This window comes from Glandiceps talaboti, chromosome 10, assembly GCF_964340395.1.
Source record: "Glandiceps talaboti chromosome 10, keGlaTala1.1, whole genome shotgun sequence".
In the NCBI taxonomy this organism is placed as follows: domain Eukaryota; kingdom Metazoa; phylum Hemichordata; class Enteropneusta; family Spengelidae; genus Glandiceps; species Glandiceps talaboti.
Window position 1 is genome coordinate 6,916,507 of NC_135558.1, and position 20,338 is coordinate 6,936,844.

Below are 20,338 nucleotides of genomic sequence, written 5' to 3' on the forward strand. Positions count from 1 at the left end.
TCTTTGTCACCAAAAATCAATGTAGGTAAGTAAAGTAGTCTATTAGAATGTTTCATGTCATTTAAGACATTCAGACGTTTATCTGATGTACAACCTACAAACGGATGAGTGAATCACATATTTATGTTATCAATAAACAACTTAGAGTCGAGAAAGTTGACAAAACTCCCCTAATTTGCAAATGGCACAATGTTGTAACAGCTAAGAGAAATAGAAAATTATGGAAAAATAATTATGAGCTGTTGAATGTTTTTTGTCAGATAGTTGTGCATTGTGTTTAGTTAAATTTATAAATGCAGAACTAGGTATGTTGCTAATTATATTTTAACTTTTGTAAAATATCATCCTTTGTGAACATTTTCAGTGTGATGTAACTTGTGGTGGTGGAACCAGAACCAGAACTGTGACCTGTACAGAGACTGGAACTACCACACTTGCTGATGAATCACTTTGTGCTGGACAAAAACCAGCTGAATCAGAAAATTGTAATGAACAGCCTTGCCCAGGTAAAGATCATTTCATCTGTCAATGTCTGTAATGCATGGATGGAAAATGGTAATGCTTTGCAATATTTTTAAAGGTCCTTTCCAGATTAGGATTAAAACTTAGGAATGAAAAAAGTTGTTTTGTGGAGATCTAGAAAACATTAGTCATGAACAAAAGAGTGATGCTATGTAATCTGTATGGCTTCATTGACCTGACATTGTTAAAGTGGCCATATGGATGAGAATTGGGTATTTATTTTGGATTTTTAATTTATAAAACAATTTTATCTTGGCTTCCTACTTGAGAAATCAATGTGAAATATGATAAACCAAGTCTGTGTTTGTAACTCAATAAATAGCAAAATGCTAAAAAAAAGTCAAATTGTTATTCTACATACAATAAAAAACATTTTACTCATTAATAGAAGCAGTCTTTTGCAATTCATTGAGTTACAAACAAGGATTTGACATACATTATTTCACATTGATTTCTCAAGTAGGAAACATGATAAAATTGTTTAATAAATTAAAAATCCAAAACAAATACCTAATTCTCATCCATATAGCCACTTTAATGCAAGAGTATGAGATGGACCTCATGGGTCTTAAATACCCGTAATTGTTTTGCTTGAATACTAGACACTAGGGGATAACATCATGTGTACAGAAGGAGGGTGTAAGTCAGTTTGAGCGTACCAAACAACAAAATTTCCCTCTAGTATTCTGATTTCCTCCTCCCACAACATTAAAGTGGTCATGTGGATGAGGATTCTATATCTATTTTGGATTTTTAATTTATAAAACAATGTTATCATGGCTTCCTCCTTGAAAAATCAATGTGAAACAACATAGACCAAGTCTGTGTTTGTAACTCAATAAATTACAAATGATTAATAAATGTGTAAAATGTTTGTTATTGTGCGTATAATAACAAACTTTTTACACAATGTTTGGCTTTCTGCAATGTGTTGCGTTACAAACACAGATTGGGTCTATGTTGTTTCACATTAATTTATCAAGTAGGAAGCCATGATAGGATTGTTTTATAAATTTAAAAATCCAAAATAAATACCCAATCCACATCCATATGGCCACTTTAAACACCAGGGCACTGAACAGCGGTGGTCATGGTAACAAATTTCCAAGTTTTAGACCAATGAAGATTATTGAAACTAATGTTATTTTTCATCTTTGGTATTACAGGCTGTGATCGTAATGTGACCAGTGGTGAGTTGTTTACCTTTACCAGTGCTGACTACGAAAATGACTTGGACTGCGAGATTACAATCACCAATGATAATGGCTGTATGAGTTTAGTTTTTATAAACATGGATATTGAAGCAGGGAGTACACAGGGTGTGTGTGATAATGACTATTTGGAGGTAAACCTTGATTTCATTGCTTTTAATCAATAATCAAATACTACTGTGGAAACCAAGCTTTCAGTTTACTGAGATAGACACAAACAGGTGTCCAAGGTGGTAAATTACACAAGTGGGTAATAACAATGCCTCTGTTGTGTGGATAGACTAAAACTAAACATTTGGACAGGTGTCCAAGGTTACACAAGTACAAATGTGATAATGCTACCTCTGTTGTCATCTGTTGTGGGGATATAATCACTCAGTAATCAAGACAGTGTAAACTGTGGTAGTCCCCAAAAATGTACACTGCAAGATCATTGATGTCATAAAAAAAAATGCCACCTTACTGAGAGTATATGGCCATTAATAACCAATGGCCTGAAAGAAATGTATATATCAACATTTCACACCATAAGTTTTAGTCTGTGTCTCTCTTAATTAGCTGATTAATTTTCTGTTTTATACTTCCATTTTATTATATGTGGCCTTTTTCGATAAGTATGTTTCATGCACCTATATTTGTTTTTTTTTTCTAGATTAATGATCTAGGAAGTACTAACCCACCACGCAGATTCTGTGGTTCTCAGACACCACCTACATTGAGCTCAGTCAGTGGAACTGTTGTTTTAACAGTACATACTAATAGTGCAGTCACTGGAAATGGTTTCCAAGTATTCCCTCAAAATATTCCATGTCCTCAATATTCCTGGGATGCTGATGAGTGGAGTGATGTAAGTAAATGCATCATTGTTCCATAGAATATTTTATAGTGTTTTATATCGTTAGGATTTTTGTACAAAAGTTTGCATAGACCAGTAATACTTTTTGTAAAAGCTGGTAATAGGAGTCCAGGAAGGGAGAATCTTTTTGTACATAAATAACAGAACAAGACTGTTTTGAAGTATTTTCAATTTCAAACTTATCTGTTGTTAATTTAAGGAAAAATATCTCTGACATAGACACAGACTTGGATACTGACACACCATTATGTTATATTGTATACTTTCAGTGTGATGTAACTTGTGGTGGCGGAACCAGGACAAGAAATGTCACCTGTACAGAAATTGGAACTGGCCAACTGGAAGATGATTCACTTTGTACCGGACAAAAACCAGCTGAAATAGAAAACTGTAATACCGATGTATGCCCAAGTAAGGCCATGTTACTATGGTTTATTAGTATTGTCCAAAACTATTCATCACCATTATAAAATAAATAAAACAATATTTCTGGTACTTGTAGTTCATAAATGCTTTTGGTTGTTTGGTTTCATGGGTCAGGATGGGTTAGTTTGGGTTTGGTTGGAATTTGGCTGAATTTGGTTGAACCATAGACCCTACGTGTAGGGTCTATGGTTTGACAGAGTTTGGTTATGTTTGTTAGTTGACAGGTTGTTTGGTGGGGATTGGTTTGGGTTGATTTGGATTAGGTTGAGTTTGGATTAGGGCTTTAATAGTTTGGTCAGGACTGGTTTGGTTTTAGGTAGAGCAAATTACTTGTCCAGAAACTAATGTAGGATGGTGTAGATAGACTTCTCGCATCCAAAATGGACTCCAATACATTTAATATTTAAACCTTGTGATAAAATTGAACACAAAAATTAAAACCAGATTACATCAAATTATATTGAAATTACAATGAGTTGTAAAAGTAGTTTGACTTTGTGAAGAAAGGGTAAAATAAAACAAGCAATTATGAGTGAAGGCGTGTAGTAAGTAAATACATGATACGTTATTTTTGCAGTAAAAGTCAAAATACTCTATAATAGATTCATGTTTAGTTGATATTACAATGAAAATGAGTATCATTTCACATTAACATTGGACAACAAAAATCAAAGTCTGTGAATTTACTATAATTAAAAATATTACGATTTGATTGTTCTGTTTAGGTTGTGATGGAACCATTACAACACAACAGTTTATTAACTCACCCAACTATGACCAGAATGGTAACTATGACAACAACCAAGACTGTACAACTACTATCAATGCACCAGGTGGTCTGTGTACTCGTCTTACTTTTGTTAACTTTGTGCTACAACCAGGATCAACAGCAGGACTATGTGATACTGATTATGTGGAGGTAAGTAAAAGTGTAGACTTGCAAACTCCACATCTAGTGCCAACCCCACCCACATCTAGTGACAACCCAACCTCTAGCGCTAACCCCACATCTAGTGCCAACCCCACTGACATCTAGTGCCAACCCCACATCTAGTGCCAGCCCACATCTAGAGCCAACCCAACATCTAATGAAAACTCCATATCTAGAGTAAACCCCACATCTAGTGCCAGCCCCATATCTAGAGTAAACCCCACATCTAGTGCAAACCCCACATCTAGAGTAAACTCCACATCTAGAATAAACCACACATCTAGTGCAAACCCCACATCTAGTGCAAACCCGACATCTAGTGCAAACCCCACATCTAGAGTAAACCCCACATCTAGTGCAAACACCACATCTAGTGCAAACCCCATATCTAGTGAAAACCCCACATCTAGTGCCAGCCCCATATCTAGAGTAAACCCCACATCTAGTGCAAACACCACATCTAGTGCAAACCCCACATCTTGAGCACATCCCATATCTAGTGCAAACCCCACATCTAGAGTAAACCCCACATCTAGTGCAAACACCACATCTAGTGCCAACCTTATATTTAGAGCACATTCCTATCTAGAGCAAACCTCATATATAGTGCAAACTCCATATCTACATGTAGTGCCAACCCCACATCTAGTGCCAACCCCACATCTAGTGCAATCCCCACATCTAGTGCAATCCCCACATCTAGAGCACATCCCATATCTAGTGGCAACCCCACATCTACAATGTAGTGAAAACCCATATCTAGAGCACATCCCTATCTAGTGCAAACCCCATATCTAGTGCCAACCCCACATCTAGTGCAAACCCTACATCTAGAGTAAACCCTACATCTAGAGTAAACCCTACATCTAGAGCACATCCCATATCTACTAGATAATCTAGTTCATCATGATTATCATTATTGCACACCTTTATTTTTGAAGCTAATTCATTTTAAGTAAATTTCAAGCATAATAATTCAATTTTATCTTTCAGATTACTGACCTTGGTTATCCAACCTTGACTGATAAAATGTGTGGAGGTATTTCTCGTGTATTTAATTCACGTTCCTCAAATGTTGAAGTTGTATTCCATTCTGATGATTCAGTCACTGCTAGAGGTTTCAGCGTATATGCTACCTTTGTGACATGTCCAACATATTCCTATCTGCCAGGAGCGTGGGGAGAGGTAAGGCTTCAAACACATTAGTGGATTACTATACTTTAAAAACAATTTAATTTTCTTTGAATTGAGAAATTTGCTGGGTTGCTTTGATATACATTTCACAATGTGCAAAGCATGCATAGTCAATATGAACAAATTTGTCCTTTTCAGTGCGTTTTTATATAATTTTTCTTTTTTCAATGTGTGTTTTTAATACATTCAAATGTATTCTTAGGAGAATACAAAATATTATGACATGCACAAGCCAAGTTCAACAAAAAAATATTGAATTTATATCCTGGTTTTTCTGTGTCACAACAGCACATGTCTATGTCTGTGTTTGGAAGATGAGTGAAAACATTCAAAATTACCCATTACTTTCCGTGGTTTTTCTTTGATATTATTGGCACTGAGATAATTATGTTATTCTTCAATATTTTTCTTCATTCAGTCAGAAGATATTCATGAGCTAAGGGATTTTGTCACTACTTGTCTAGCAACTTGTAGTGACAAGCCCCCTTAGGTCACTCATATTTTTCTTGGCTCAGCCATGAAAAATATTGGGGAATAAAATCTTATTTGCACACTGTCATATTTTTGAATTAACATCAATTGCTTTACTCATTTACACTTTATAATTGCTTGTTTGGTTTCTAGTGTGATGTGACATGTGGTGGAGGACAGAGAACTCGTACTGTGGTGTGTCAACAAACATCTGATAATAGCGTAGTAAACGACATTAACTGTAACCAACTCGCCGTACTACCAACAACAGAACCTTGCAATTTAGAGGCATGTCCAGGTAAACACATGACATTTCTCTTGCATCGTTTGAAACTGTACACACAGGTTATTTTCACATGCAGCAAGTAGAGGCAAATTGAAACGTTTTACCCATGCTCTCTCAGCAAATATGACGCACCATTGACACTAGTTGATTGACCTGCCAAAATTTGGTGTTCTCCTTTCCTCGACCCACAACAAACCTATTTGTCATTATTTTGAGCCGCAACAGAAACTTAATCTTTTTAAGGGTGCACTGGTATGTATATGAAGATATTTTGATTTGAAGGAAGACAAACTATTACAATAATACATTTTATCCTAGGAATGCCAGTCCTACTTATAATATGATAAAGAAACATTTAACTTAATTTCATCAAAATATGTTGTACATTATGATATACATGTATTTTGACTAATGTCAATAAAATATAGTTAATTTGGAAAGGTAAGTTAGAAACTATGTTTTACTGCCGTATTGATTCTTGTAACCATGCACAATGTATTGTGAATCATTCTGATTATTCTACTTTCTTTTTTCTCCTTTCATTTCTCCTCAGTTTGTGATGCTTCTTTCAGTACAAGCGGTCAATTCATACAATCTACTAACTATCCCCAAGCCTATCCAGCAAATCAAGATTGTACTTACGACATCACCAATGGCAATGGCTGTGTTAGTGTAACATTCTTGGCTTTTAATTTGGAAGATTCAGTGGACTGCACTAAGGACTATCTTGAGGTAAGTACTAGTGGAGCCTTATGAAGTCTTTTTGTCTCATCGGAAGATCTCATCAGAAGATGTCTTTCTTGAAATCAGTGTTTTAGCTAAAAGGGGTGGGGTGGTTGGAGGGATAGAGGGGTAGCTAGGGACAACTTTTACAGCACACCATGTCAGCTAAACCCCTCTGGCCCTCTGGGTAATCGGGTAAAATTGCATAGATTCCACACAGTGTATCATGAGTTTGATAGCAACTCTGATAACATGAGAAATTTGATAAACTTTGCATAAATTCCTATACCTCGTACAATAATTTTGGTAGGGAACCCTCTATGGAACTCTGATTTATTTAATTTCTATATTATTATACATATCCTGCTCTTAACATTGGTAATCTTCCTTATGAGGATAGCAAAAACTAGTTAAGTTTATGTAAACATTAATGAGTAATTTGCATAAATACCGATTGTTGTTAATTATGTAACCTTTGCTAACAGATTCAAGACACAAGCTACCCAGACTTAACAAGGAAAGTCTGTGGAGTGGCCATACCTCAACCATGGGTCTCCTCAAGTGGATCAGTCGATATTAATTTCCATAGTGATGGTGATAATGAAGGCACTGGCTTTTTCATTCAAGAAACATTCGTTTCATGCCCAGTGTATGACTGGATAACCGGCGCATGGGGACAAGTATGTATATCTTTACATAGGTTTAACTAATAAAAATATGTCTTATTTGCAAGCAATCAGATCAGCTGCTTTCTTTTCCATGTTCATTTCAAAGTCTGATGTGTATTATTCCATTCTCTGTGATGTATTACTTTCCATGTTAATTTCAAAGTCTAAATTAAGTGTGTTTCGTTTTCAGTGCTCAGTGACTTGTGATAACGGAGTAGAGATACGTACCGTGGAGTGTCGTAACACTCAGACTAATGCTGGGGCACCTGCCGAATCACTGTGTGTAAACACAAAACCGGATGAAACCCAGCCATGTAGTCGTACTGCCTGTGAGATCGGTAGGTTTTCAATACAATACAATACAATCAAATTTATTTGAATACTCCAGTAACCTTGGAATGTTACAATTTAAATAAATAAATTACAACTATGTACTTAACCAAAATGCTTGGATAAATCCTAGCTTGCACCATTAGTCCTCAGGTTTTCTTCAAGGATGTGAAGTCGTGATATTTAATATTTATACATGCATGACAGAGACAGGGTTGTTACACTTTACTACCTGTCTGGGACAACATCCTGAAGTCAGACATGTGTAATCATTAAGTGTAAATATGGTATAATAGCCACATCACAAATCCTGTATAGCCATGTTATGCTCAGTACCTGTAATAGCATTTTACATCATGCTAGAGGGTCAAAATGGAACAAGGTGGTTGACTTATTCTCAGTACCTGTAATAGCATTTTATCTCATGCTAAAGGGTCAAAATAGAACAAGATGGTTGACTTATTCTCAGTACCTGTAATAGCATTTTATCACATGCTAGAGGGTCAAAATGGAACAAGGTGGTTGACTTATTCTCAGTACTTGTAATAGCATTTTATCTCATGCTAAAGGGTCAAAATAGAACAAGATGGTTGACTTATTCTCAGTACCTGTAATAGCATTTTATCTCATGCTAAAGGGTCAAAATAGAACAAGATGGTTGACTTATTCTCAGTACCTGTAATAGCATTTTATCTCATGCTAAAGGGTCAAAATAGAACAAGATGGTTGACTTATTCTCAGTACCTGTAATTACAGTAATAGCATTTATCTCATGCTAGAGGGTCAAAATAGAATGTTAGGTTATAACCTATATGTATAGTATAACATGTGTAATGTATGGAGCAGGAGTCATGATGTGGACAGAGAAATTGACTGATTGTTACAACGGTAACATGCCTACTGGTATAGATGGTAAATATCTGTCGATATTTCATATCACAAGAATTCATGGCTGTTGTTCTTTCATGGCTAGGTGATAAAATCCTATTACAAGTAACAAGAATTCATGGCAATTTTTTTTCTCTCGTCATAGATTGTGATGCTACGTTGACATCAGCTTCTGCACTGCAGTCCTACAACTACCCCAGTAATTATGTCGATGGTTTAGACTGTGTAACAACTGTTACTAACGGTGTTGGCTGTATCAATGTCATCTTTACTGCCTTTGATGTCGAAGCTGGCTCTACTTCGGGACTTTGCGACAATGATTATGTTTTGGTATGTATAGAGTTTACACAGATTCAAATTTACACTTTTATGCTTGGTAGTCAGATTAAGCCAAGTGAATGATTTCCATCTGTCTAACAGACTACCACTGTATAAATTTGATAATATAGATAATGATAATAATAATAATTTAATTTATATAGCGACTATAGTGCACAGAGACAGTGATCAGAGCTGCTTAAAATACAACACAAGCATAAAAAGTATAAAAATTAAATTCCAGATCTAAGAGAAGGCAAGATTAAAAAGATGTGTTTTCAGCATATGCTTAAAAACATTGAAATTATCACAACGACGGATTTGCAGAGGGAAAGCATTCGATAAAACTGGGGAAGAAACTCTGATAGCCCTGTCACCTTTTTTTTGTCCTGGTTGTAATGGTACTAAGTTTAAAATGATCAGCAGAATGTAGGCTATGCCCCGGGACATAGAGACTGACTAACTCACTAAGATATGGAGGACCTGAACCATGAAGACATTTAAAAGTGATGACTAAGATTTTATAAATAATACATTGACATACAGACAACCAATGTAATTCCTGTAGAAGTGGAGTGATATGACCATGACATAATAATTCTGGCTGCAACATTTTGTACATGTTGAATGCGATTTATAGAATACTGTGGTAGATACAATGTTTACTAGTATTAAGTCTATACACTGTGGATTTTAATTTCAAGATTCATATCCACCAGTTTTGATATGTTGGCTGTATCTGTACCAAATTATCATGATAGATTTGTCTTATCAAATTGTTTGATTTTTTTTATTTGATAATTCTGCTATCAATTTCAAGGGTTTATAAATACATGCCATAACATAATTAGTAAGATTGATAAAAACATTTTTTTTTCTAAAAATCTTTGGATTCGCTTCCAAGAATGTCTTGACTCTATGGGTATAGAAATTTTCATTTGTAACTTAAAAAAATAGTATACCTTGTGCAGTAACTGAAGTCATGGCAGCTTTACACAGAGGAATGACTAAGTTGAAACACTCTTATATGATAATAAAAACTTGATGCATAGTAAACAAGAGTACTCTATTGATCTAGTTCAAGATACCGGAGTAAGGCAAATTATTTTATCTACCCCAGAAACTTTCAGAAGTAAATGTTGGAAAAATTCTTAGAAAATGGCGATATTTTGAGATAATCTATATTATCAGACTGATGTTATGATTGTGTTATTATTGTACTACACAGATTGAAGATACAGTGTACGGTATATCTGAGAGATATTGTGGTACATATAGTACACTGCCAACTTTCCAATCAGCATCTGGTAGTGTTAGAGTCACCTTCCATTCCAATGATAACAGTGTAACAAGTACTGGATACCAAGCCTTTGCAACATTCAACACTTGTCCACAGTTTGCATGGTCACCTGGAGCATGGTCAAGTGTAAGTATCTCATTCCCAAGTTTTTTATGCTCCTGTATACAGTAACTCTTTCAGTGTGTTTCTCCAAAAATAAATTAATTTGACATCATAATGAAGCATATGAATGATTAACTTAATATATACCTGAACTTAAGCACATCATAATTTATAGAAATTCTGTGTTCCTTAGCAGTGTTTCTCTGAGTAAATGGATTTAATCACGTATGGATTCACCAAAACATAAAGTGTTGCATATTGACAAATTTACATATTTCAACTCCAGAAATTTTACATGTATAAACTATCGACCGTAAATGTTATTTCTATTTTGTACTATTCATTATCACATAAATACGTGCATATCTTCTACTGTGTGACGTCAAACAGGGGTGATTTCAGAGCATATCACCCCTGTTCTACCGAACTATTTTTTCTCCGTACTGTTCGAGTGCTCGTGCCAATCCTACGATCAAGTTTATCGTAATAATTATGTGCTTTCAAAACGTAAATGCATACATTACGTTACATATATCCTTGGATGACATGAGTTTGATATGTAGAAGTCCTTTTATTTTAATTTGATACATCTTATTCTATTTAAAAATCACGTAGATTATCGATGTAGCAGCCGGCAAGCTGTAACTTCCGATTTTCCGTCGAGCTCAGATCTCCGAACTTACACAACCCGAGAAAATATGATTAAAATGACGGCACAAAAGTCGTATTCAGACAATTCTACTTATGTTTTAAACTAAATTCGATATAACATGTACATCGCAAGGTTATAACCGATAATTTTGGTTGAGAAACCACACTACAGTATGACCGATACCATACATATGGTAAGCTTGACCTCGCGACAGGTCACGCGATTATGTAATTTGCATAGCCATCGGGCGCCATTTTTTAATACGCGATGAAGAATATAGTGCGATGAAATGATGCAGTATTCGTAAAATACGATTTAAAATTTTAGAAAAATACGGGGAAATACTTAGTTATGTGATAAATATATAATTCCATGAAATCAATGTTAGTTTTACGTCATAATGCTCCTCGTATGATTCCGCGGACTACAAATTCTCGCCTACCGGCTCGAATTTGTATTAGTCCGCGGAATCATACTCGGAGCATTATGACGTAAAACTAACATTGATTTCATGGGATTATATATAAATATTTGATAAATGCTGATATCAATGAAGGGGAACATGTGAAAATATGAAGTTGGATGAATGTATGAGCTACTGATAATACAAGGAAGTCTAAATGTATTATTTTTGTTTGATTCAGTGTTCAGTAACCTGTGATGGTGGAGTACAAACCCGTACAGTACAGTGTCTGAATTCACAGAGTAGTGAAGTAGCACCAACAGAATCATTGTGTGCTGGCACCAAACCACCTGTGTCTCAAGTCTGCAATACACAAACATGCTGTAAGTATAGTGTTATCTAGTGACTTTCAATATACTCCACCTGTGTCTCAAGTCTGGTACACTCACACATGCTGTATGTATAGTGTTATCAAGTGACTTTCAATACAAGGTACTCACTAGATCACAAATCATATTTCTTTATATATCTATATTTCATATTTCTCATACTTCTACCAGTTTATCAAAAATGTATACAGAATCCTACAAAAGACAATTAGATTTCCAAGATACCTTGCATATCTCTCCATACAATGGCATGTATTTTGTACACACTAGGGAAGTTTGCGCACACTACTCTAGGGGATGGTTGTCACCTGATTGTACCCTGGATGTACAACATAAACTTTATCATTGATGGAGTTTCTTCTTCTGTAAAATAGTTTACAATTAAAGTAGCCATCATGTCTTTCCAACGATAGACAGTGAATGTTATTTCAAATTATATAAATTGTAATAAAAGACAAAACAAGCCTGAATGTAACGACACGTGTGACGTTTTCTCATCTAGTGCAACTTGGAACTGGACTATACCGTATGATACAAGCAACACAACACAACACAACACAACACAGCAAATATTTGCAAAAATGACACTACGTAATCACATGCTTTCGTGTACAACGAACGATCATTTATGTTTTTGGTATTACACTGCACTTTGTAAATACCACTAGTATGCATGTGCAATGGTGCAAGTAGTCTATTGTACATTATGTTATACTAACTTTAACATACTCTTGTCTGTATATCTTTGTTTCTCCCTAGTATGTGGTCAAACGCTAACCAATGTTAACGGCGCTGGATTACAATCACCAGACTACGGTTCTGCTTATGACAATGATTTGGATTGTGTGAATACTGTTCTGAATACTGCTGGGGAATGTGTACGCATTATATTCATTAATTTGGATCTTGAAGAAGGATCTACACAGGGTGTTTGTGATAAGGACTACATAGAGGTAAGACTGCTTTACAGTGCCATGATATTCTGGTGAATCACCTCATAGTGATTTTCAAAAAACTGTCACAAGAGGGCGCCCTACATTAGGGAAAATGAGGGCTACCTATTAAAAGTCACATACGACAATACATGAAACAGTCAATAAAATATAGCTAAAAAAGAACTTCACGAGTTCCTGAAAATCACTTGATTTGAAACAAAGTTAGCAGAATTTTTTTTACTGGTGGAGAATGCCACCAACTTTTCACTTTTGAACCAGTGGGAAATGATGATTTTTTCACAAGAGGCTATAGCTCTCACTTGTCCACTTGTTGTCCAATGGATACTCCCGAACAGCACTCCTAGTGGCCAAACTATACAATCTTTTGTTTTATTGATAACCAGAATATGGGGTACTAATAATATTTCATTCAGTCTAGATAAAACTTTGGAAATTTAGCAGTATGGCCACCAATGACCTAGCTATTGCTATTATTATATGATAGTGTTAAAAGCAAGAGAAAACTGGAATACTCAGGATTGGGGTGGGGTGGGGTTTGTGTGTATATGTGCGTAATTTCATTCACTTTGTTCAGTAGAGTCAAACAGCAACAACACCTTTCTGACATTCTGCCTGTGTTATTTTAATCAATTCAAACCTAGTCATTGCATTCCAAACACAAAGTGAAAATTGTTTGAAATTTCTTTGGAAACAAAAAATTTACTTTGATGCAATGATGTACCAACGAGCATATTCTGTGAAGTTTCCTAACTAAAATTTTGTTATTTATGTTCTGTTTGATAGATTTCTGATACTAATGGTAATACCCCAGCAGCTACATACTGTGGAAGTACAACACCAACTCAACCTTGGGAGTCCACTGGTAGTACCGTATCTATTCGTTTTGTTAGTGACAATAGTGGATCAGGCACTGGATATTATCTCTTCTACTCCTTCTTTACATGCCCTGATTACACTTGGCAAACAACTGTTTGGGCCGCTGTAAGTTTCAGTTTTTTATTTCTTATTTTAGTGTATCCTATTTTCATTGAAATGCATCACTAGCTATTGATACTTGTATTACCAAAAATATGTTTGAATATTTGCTAAGACGTAATATTATTATATGGCTAAAATGAAATGGGGGGGGGGGGGGGGGGGGGTTTCTCTTACTGACTTGATAGAGATTAGTATCTAATCTATAAATCTGTATCTCATTTTTAAACTTTTATAGCCATCCAATAATTTGATGTTTCAAGACTGAATGATTACTAATAATGTGCAATATCATTTTCACATAAAATAGAAGACTTTGACTGCAGAAGTTGATAAAGCTATCAGGCAGTTAGCCTGAAAGATCCAGTCATTTGTCTGCCTAAGGTACTAATAGCTCCCCAACGCTGTGGGGTAGCAAGTGGTTACGTAACACCAAATAGGAAAATTGGTTGGTTCCAGTTACCTGACCCCCACCTAGTTTTTCACACCAATCTTAAATGTTTGTTTACATATTTGAGAAAAAAACAATAAAATCGTGAAAATTGTGAAGTCTCGCAAGAAATAGTGGATGTGGAAACTGACATCAACTTAAAAAGACAATATAAAACTGCTCTTCCAATCTGTAATGGCTGTACATCGGATGAGAAGAAACCAATAACACAGAGACCATATGGAAAACAACAGAAAACATAACTACCTGAACTAGACACTCACATATGAAAAAATAAATAAATAAAGAAAATAAAGTACCCACCCCACCTATTCTAGAAATGAATGTAATCGGAACCACACAATTTTTTTCAATAGGCCTAAGCTAAGGGGACCAAAAACTGGACCTTTCACACTATCAGGCAGTGATGAGTGATGAGTTTTTCCTTTGTTGACACCCATTTTAACCCTAAGCTTATTTGACTTTTATTCACCAGTGTTCTCAGACCTGTGGTGGTGGAGTACAAACTCGTACAGTTACCTGTCGAGACGGTTCTGGTAATCCTGTATCAGACAGTTTATGTAATGCAGGAAGCCAACCAGTTTCCTCACAGGCTTGTAATACAAATGCTTGCCCTACACGTTATCAATGGCAGACTGTGGTCACTGTACAGGTAAGAAAACACTTCTAACCTGAGCATTTCTGCATCATATTTTATTGCACAAAGGTCATGCTAATATTTATTTTATTTTGGAATATATTGTCCTTGCACTTGAAAATGAAAATGTTTTTGCAACTTTGTAAAGTTCAGACGAATTGCAGATTTGCAGACCAAAGGAAAGTGTTGTGTGTCAGATTTGCATATCACAGGAAAGTGTGTTTCAGATTTGCATATCAAAGGAAAGTTTTGACACACAAAAAATCTGGTCCTGGCTTGCCAAAATTCTCCTACTGCCGGTATATTTGAATTACAAAAGGACACCCCAAAGTAGCTGAAAGAAAAAAAGTTAATGAATATTGCAGCTTTGAAATGTGCAAAATATCTAAATTGTGAAATCAACATTGTAAAGTATCCCATTGCTAAGCTCCAAAGACAAATCTGTTCTCACCACTGGAATTTGACTTTTTTCACCTACCAAATATCTCATTGCCAAGTTCAAGGACAGTATATTCCCTTCTCTAAAATTTGACTGTGTTTTCATCTACATAAAATATTCCATTGCCAAGTTCATCACTTAATTTTCATGATTGTGTTTTCACCTACAGTGTCCCGTAACCTGTGGTGGTGGAACTGAGACTTTGCTTGTATATTGTCAAGATTTACTGTCAAGTAATACAGTAGATGATAGTCTGTGTACAGAACAGAAACCTTCAGATACTAGGGCCTGTAATACTGATGCATGTCCATCTGATGGAGTACCAGGTTAGTCTGAACTTATTTCAATTTACATGTAAATCTCACATGTCAGTTACTGTAAGTTAGATTTTCATTTCATTTCAAATTCCTTACAAAAACATTTACATTTGAGTGAAATTGACAAACTATAACTTAAATATGACGTTAAAATATAATATTGAAAATAAATCTTGTAACGTTGCACCGGAAATCATACTTTACTTTAACTGCAGAAGTTAAATTCAAGAAGAAACACTGTACAGTTGTCATGAAGAGTCAACTTATACATTTGTTTCTTGCCCCTAGAAATCATATGTGACCCACTTTTCTTAATGTATGCTGTTGTAGCATTTTGTTATAAATAGTTTAGTTCAAAGATGGGTTGTATTTTACGTAAAGTTGATTTAATAAATCTCACATTCCTTAAACAGCCCATTCTAGCCATAGTACACCTATTTTGTTTTTATTGTTGACTTCAAATTCCAAGCAAGCTATAGTTAATCAACTCTGAAATCGAGTTTAATTGTAATAAACTACATTTTATGTGTAACACCAGTTAATTCTATTGAAATAATCTCTTTATTTTATCCCACATGTTCAAAATTAACACGAGCCACATGCACATACTGTCAACTTAAAGGCCAGGGTTTCAATCCAAGGATGCACATTAGTTTTTATCTTATCAGTGGGGCTATAAGGAATACATAGGATAATTCTTTTTTCTGGACCAACCTTTGTATGTAGCTCTGTCAAAGGATTGTACATGTGTATTTCACACCCCAGTTTTATCTAAACCTGACCTTCAAGGTGTTTTTTTATATAAAGTATTGGGTTTCCTGGCTCAAATCTCACAAGGTTAACCTATCTGGGCCAGCACCTCTAATATACAGACTTGGTATACTTTTGTTTGCTACACATACAATCTGTCCCCCACTATGTATATAAGCCTATACTTTATTGTTGACTTTACAGCGTGTGGTTCAACTGTTCAAGCAACATCCACAACTGGCACCATCCAGTCACCACAATACCCATCCAGCTATCCTAACGATCAAGACTGTCTGATCAGTTTCAATCTACCAGCTAACACAAGGATCAAGTTCACAATCACAGCTTTCTCTTTGGAAGAGGATACCAGTATACGATGTGAAAAGGATTATCTTAAGGTAAATATACAGACCGTGCCACTATTCCTTGTAGATTTGTCAATAAAATCTACCTGTTCATACTCTCTATTTTACTAAATTCCATTTGCTAGGATATTTCTGTGATTATCCTATGTTGTTTTCCATTGTAAGAGACAAACAAGATGCTATTCCAAATAATGTTGTGAATTTCAATAGTTTCTCTGATGTTTGTGATATCTACAGCTGTACCTCAAAACCATTACATGGGTTGAGGAATATAAGACTTAGAGACAATTCAAGTTGATCTAAGAGGAACGCTTGGCAGATTTACCAGACGATGTTATGATCTGTGACAGATAGTTATGAGTGCATTTCTAAAATAACAGTAAAACACCCAAAGTGTTACCCTCCTTTGGTAGCCAGTAATTATGAGTGAATATCTGAAATAATACTATTGTAGTTAATAGCCGAAATAATAGCTGAGATCATAGTATGTTGTAGCAAGCCAGTGTACTTGTATGTTTGATTTGACCATAGATCTTGGAGGGGACCCTCCAAAATGTGTGATTTGACTTTATCTTCTTATTTTTCCATATCTAGTTTGAATCTTTACCATCTGGCAATGCTGCCTTGTACTGTAAGGATTATTTATTACCTTTGATCTGGGAGTCATCGGCTGGAGATACGTCAGTCTCAGTTCAATTTTACAGTGATGCCAGTGGAACAGAGTCAGGTTATACAGCAACGTGGGAGCATATTTAATCAGGTAAGGAAGTCCTGATAAGAATTCTATATAAATCTTCTCGTTCAAAGTTTGCCTAAAGGTTTCAGCCAATCAGAAGAAATAACAGCAGTAAGATCAAACAAACAACATGCAGATGCAATCAGGCCACTGAAACCATTGAGATGCCAAATAGTGATGTTCTACATGGTATCTCAAGAACTCTAGTCACACACAGTAGGTTATTCACAAGTCAGGCTGCTATTTAATAAATTTCAATACGTGAATCCAAGGATCTCACATTAGTGCTCTCTTATCAGTGGAGCCAGTAAGAGTAACAGTCTGTTAATAGGATCAACTTCTTGTGTATCATACCTACTACATATACTGCGTTGTGATTCGTCAATAAGGGGTCACATGGTATGCAGAGTTTTTGCACTATTGACTAGAAATGACATTTACTGGTTAACAGTTGCTAGTTGCTGTTGTCTGTATGGGCAACAGCACTCGCAGCTGTTAACTGATCACTCCCATGCAACATCATACTTTCATTTCCCTCGGACCTGTGGTTCACCCCCAACACAGACTGTTTCCCTTGAGGCTTCACCCTGGTGAAACACTCTGTGTTAGGGTGACCCACAGTCCCTCAAGGAAACAGACATCTGCTGTTGCCCTCACGATCAGTCAACATGTGTGTATATATTGTGTGTATCTGTCAGGAAGATGTGTTTCACATCCAAAGTTTAATCCTAATCCGACTAATAGTTGTCCTTTCAAAATACTCATCCTTGTCATATTTTCTCCTTGTTTTTCAGATAAAAGAGGCAACAATTGAAGACTTATCACTTCTTAAATCTATGGAGTAATTTTCATTCCGATTCTCAACGTCTCCTTTCTGTAACACCAATTTATCATTTCTGAATACTCGAAGCAACAATCTATCCAAAAAAGTGGTCAATCTATTAAGTTTTATGGATGAAATTTTCTATAGCTTGTGTTTCTTTGTAATAGATTTTATGAACACCTTGAAAGATTATTATGGGGTCATAAATTTGAAGATAAATATTTTTCAGAATTATTCTGAATTTCTTGTCATTTTCAGAGATTCCAGTGCCAAACTATGAAAGAGCAAACTTAGACAGACAAAACTAATTATTTTTCTAATTAAAAATAAACAATTGTACTTTGATATCAACTGTTTCCTCTGAAGTAAGAATTCAAAAACAACCCAATTCCAACATAAAAACCTTCATTTGTTACAAAATTATATTTATCAAGATGACATGAAATGGTAAATTGGTGTTCTCTCCCCTCTTCCAAAATTTGTGCAATCCAAGCTCTTCAGATATCAGATGAGGTGGCAATGTGAGATTTTAGGAGGAGTAATAAGTAGGGGAAATGAGATCAATGTATGGTGCCGACTCGTAGGAAATGCACCTATATTTACATGCAGTGAGCACTCACAAATTCAAATCAAAAACAAATTTCTTATGCTTTGTACATTGTAAATTTTGCTGACAAAAATGCCCAGCCTTTCCTTATCTTGCCCACCTGTATGTAAAATGGTTCTTCCCTCACCTGTTTTAATCATTTGGTATGATCCATAACAAAGTAGATGATTATATAATCGGTACAAACCATTGTACATCAAGGGTGATCAGAGGATACATCTTGATTTTGAATTATATACCATGACACAAAATCACTGAATTTTAGTAGAATGTAGATACTAAACAAAAAATAATTTGTAGTTTAATTTTTTATGAACAAGATTTTGTATCATTTACCACATTTAAAACATTTCTTTTTATTTTAAATAATCTTTACTCAGGTAATATTTGGCATCAAGTTTTTCTTTTTTAATTCCTTCATGAGTAATCAAAATAATAATGTCTACTTTGAACTTACAATGATATCAACTGTTCAGAGTTTTAATTTAACTTTTTCTCTTTTTTTAACACAAACAGCATTTCAATCATCATCAGTATTATTAATGGTAGGGAAGCAATGTAATATGAATTTATACTTTCAGAATATTTTGTATATTTTTGGAAAACGAGATTTCGCAATTGACTATCATACTTTGAACTATTGTCATTATTTATCACAGAAAGACAGTGAAAGTGAATTTATGCAATTAAACAGGCACAGTCTTATCAGTTTTGTAGAAAAAATGTAAGTTCTATAATTAAAAGCTTGCTTAATTACTATAAGTATTCTCACAAATGTACAAACAGTGAAAAAAAAGTTCACCATCGGACATTTTTTTCTTAAAATTGTTCATGGACTATCCCTAATAAACTAGGGGATCTGGTAGTGATACAAAAAATTAGGCATACTTAGGTAAACAATGCATATTTACTTGGACTGTGTCTGTTTAACTGATGTGTATGGCACATTAATAACTTTTGAAATGTTTATTACCAAATAATTTAAAGATAATTGACAGTGATGAGTTTATGTATACTATCATAATATAATTAGTTGAATCACAATAACACCATTTAAAGTGATTAGATCTAGTCAATCATAGTATCTCCATCAAGTTCCTATACTGAGATTTGTAATGTAGTTTTTTCCCTTTCTCTAGAATTATTTCAACTATTTGGAATGTTCATTTATTTATATTCTTGTACATGTAAACAGTTGTATACAGATCACTCCGTAACCCATAATTCTTGTAATAAATTGGAAGGGGGAGTTAACTAAAATGTCTGGTTTTTGTGTTTTCTGTTAATTTATCATACTTTCAATCTATGTTTCTTTGGTTTGGACTTCTTGGGGGGGGGGGGGGGACTTGAGATGTCTTGGTGGTGGTTGGGGTGGGGGTGGTAAGGGGTGTTACTATTTGCATACCTGTATTTTTGTGTAATCTTATCAGTGGGAGCCATGAGGATTATTACATAAGATATTCTGTTCTAAGCCAACTTTTCTATAGCTCTGTCATGCGTCTTTTTTCACATCTAAATTTTAGTCCTCAAGTATAGACCTTTAGTCTGTATTTTCAAATGGTCAGGTGATATGTCGTGCTCAAAGTAAAGTGTCCTAGTTCAAAGTTCAAAG

General features: G+C 35.0%; 1 protein-coding gene across 1 annotated transcript in view; it reads left to right on the forward strand.

Annotated features, from left to right (window-relative positions):
• Window positions 1-19,969, forward strand: part of LOC144441318 (cubilin-like) — a 61,429-nt gene extending 41,460 nt beyond the window's left edge. The window contains exons 41-60 of the mRNA XM_078130876.1: window positions 365-506; window positions 1,689-1,867; window positions 2,386-2,580; window positions 2,859-3,000; window positions 3,741-3,934; window positions 4,940-5,131; window positions 5,765-5,909; window positions 6,451-6,629; window positions 7,106-7,300; window positions 7,479-7,626; window positions 8,652-8,836; window positions 10,053-10,250; window positions 11,523-11,664; window positions 12,430-12,623; window positions 13,410-13,607; window positions 14,528-14,704; window positions 15,298-15,454; window positions 16,400-16,593; window positions 17,155-17,320; window positions 18,091-19,969. Of these exons, the coding sequence (XP_077987002.1) occupies window positions 365-506; window positions 1,689-1,867; window positions 2,386-2,580; window positions 2,859-3,000; window positions 3,741-3,934; window positions 4,940-5,131; window positions 5,765-5,909; window positions 6,451-6,629; window positions 7,106-7,300; window positions 7,479-7,626; window positions 8,652-8,836; window positions 10,053-10,250; window positions 11,523-11,664; window positions 12,430-12,623; window positions 13,410-13,607; window positions 14,528-14,704; window positions 15,298-15,454; window positions 16,400-16,593; window positions 17,155-17,316 (3,318 nt within the window). The 3' untranslated portion in view covers window positions 17,317-17,320; window positions 18,091-19,969. The remainder of the gene's footprint in view (window positions 1-364; window positions 507-1,688; window positions 1,868-2,385; window positions 2,581-2,858; window positions 3,001-3,740; window positions 3,935-4,939; window positions 5,132-5,764; window positions 5,910-6,450; window positions 6,630-7,105; window positions 7,301-7,478; window positions 7,627-8,651; window positions 8,837-10,052; window positions 10,251-11,522; window positions 11,665-12,429; window positions 12,624-13,409; window positions 13,608-14,527; window positions 14,705-15,297; window positions 15,455-16,399; window positions 16,594-17,154; window positions 17,321-18,090) is intronic.
• Window positions 19,970-20,338: the final 369 nt, after the last annotated feature.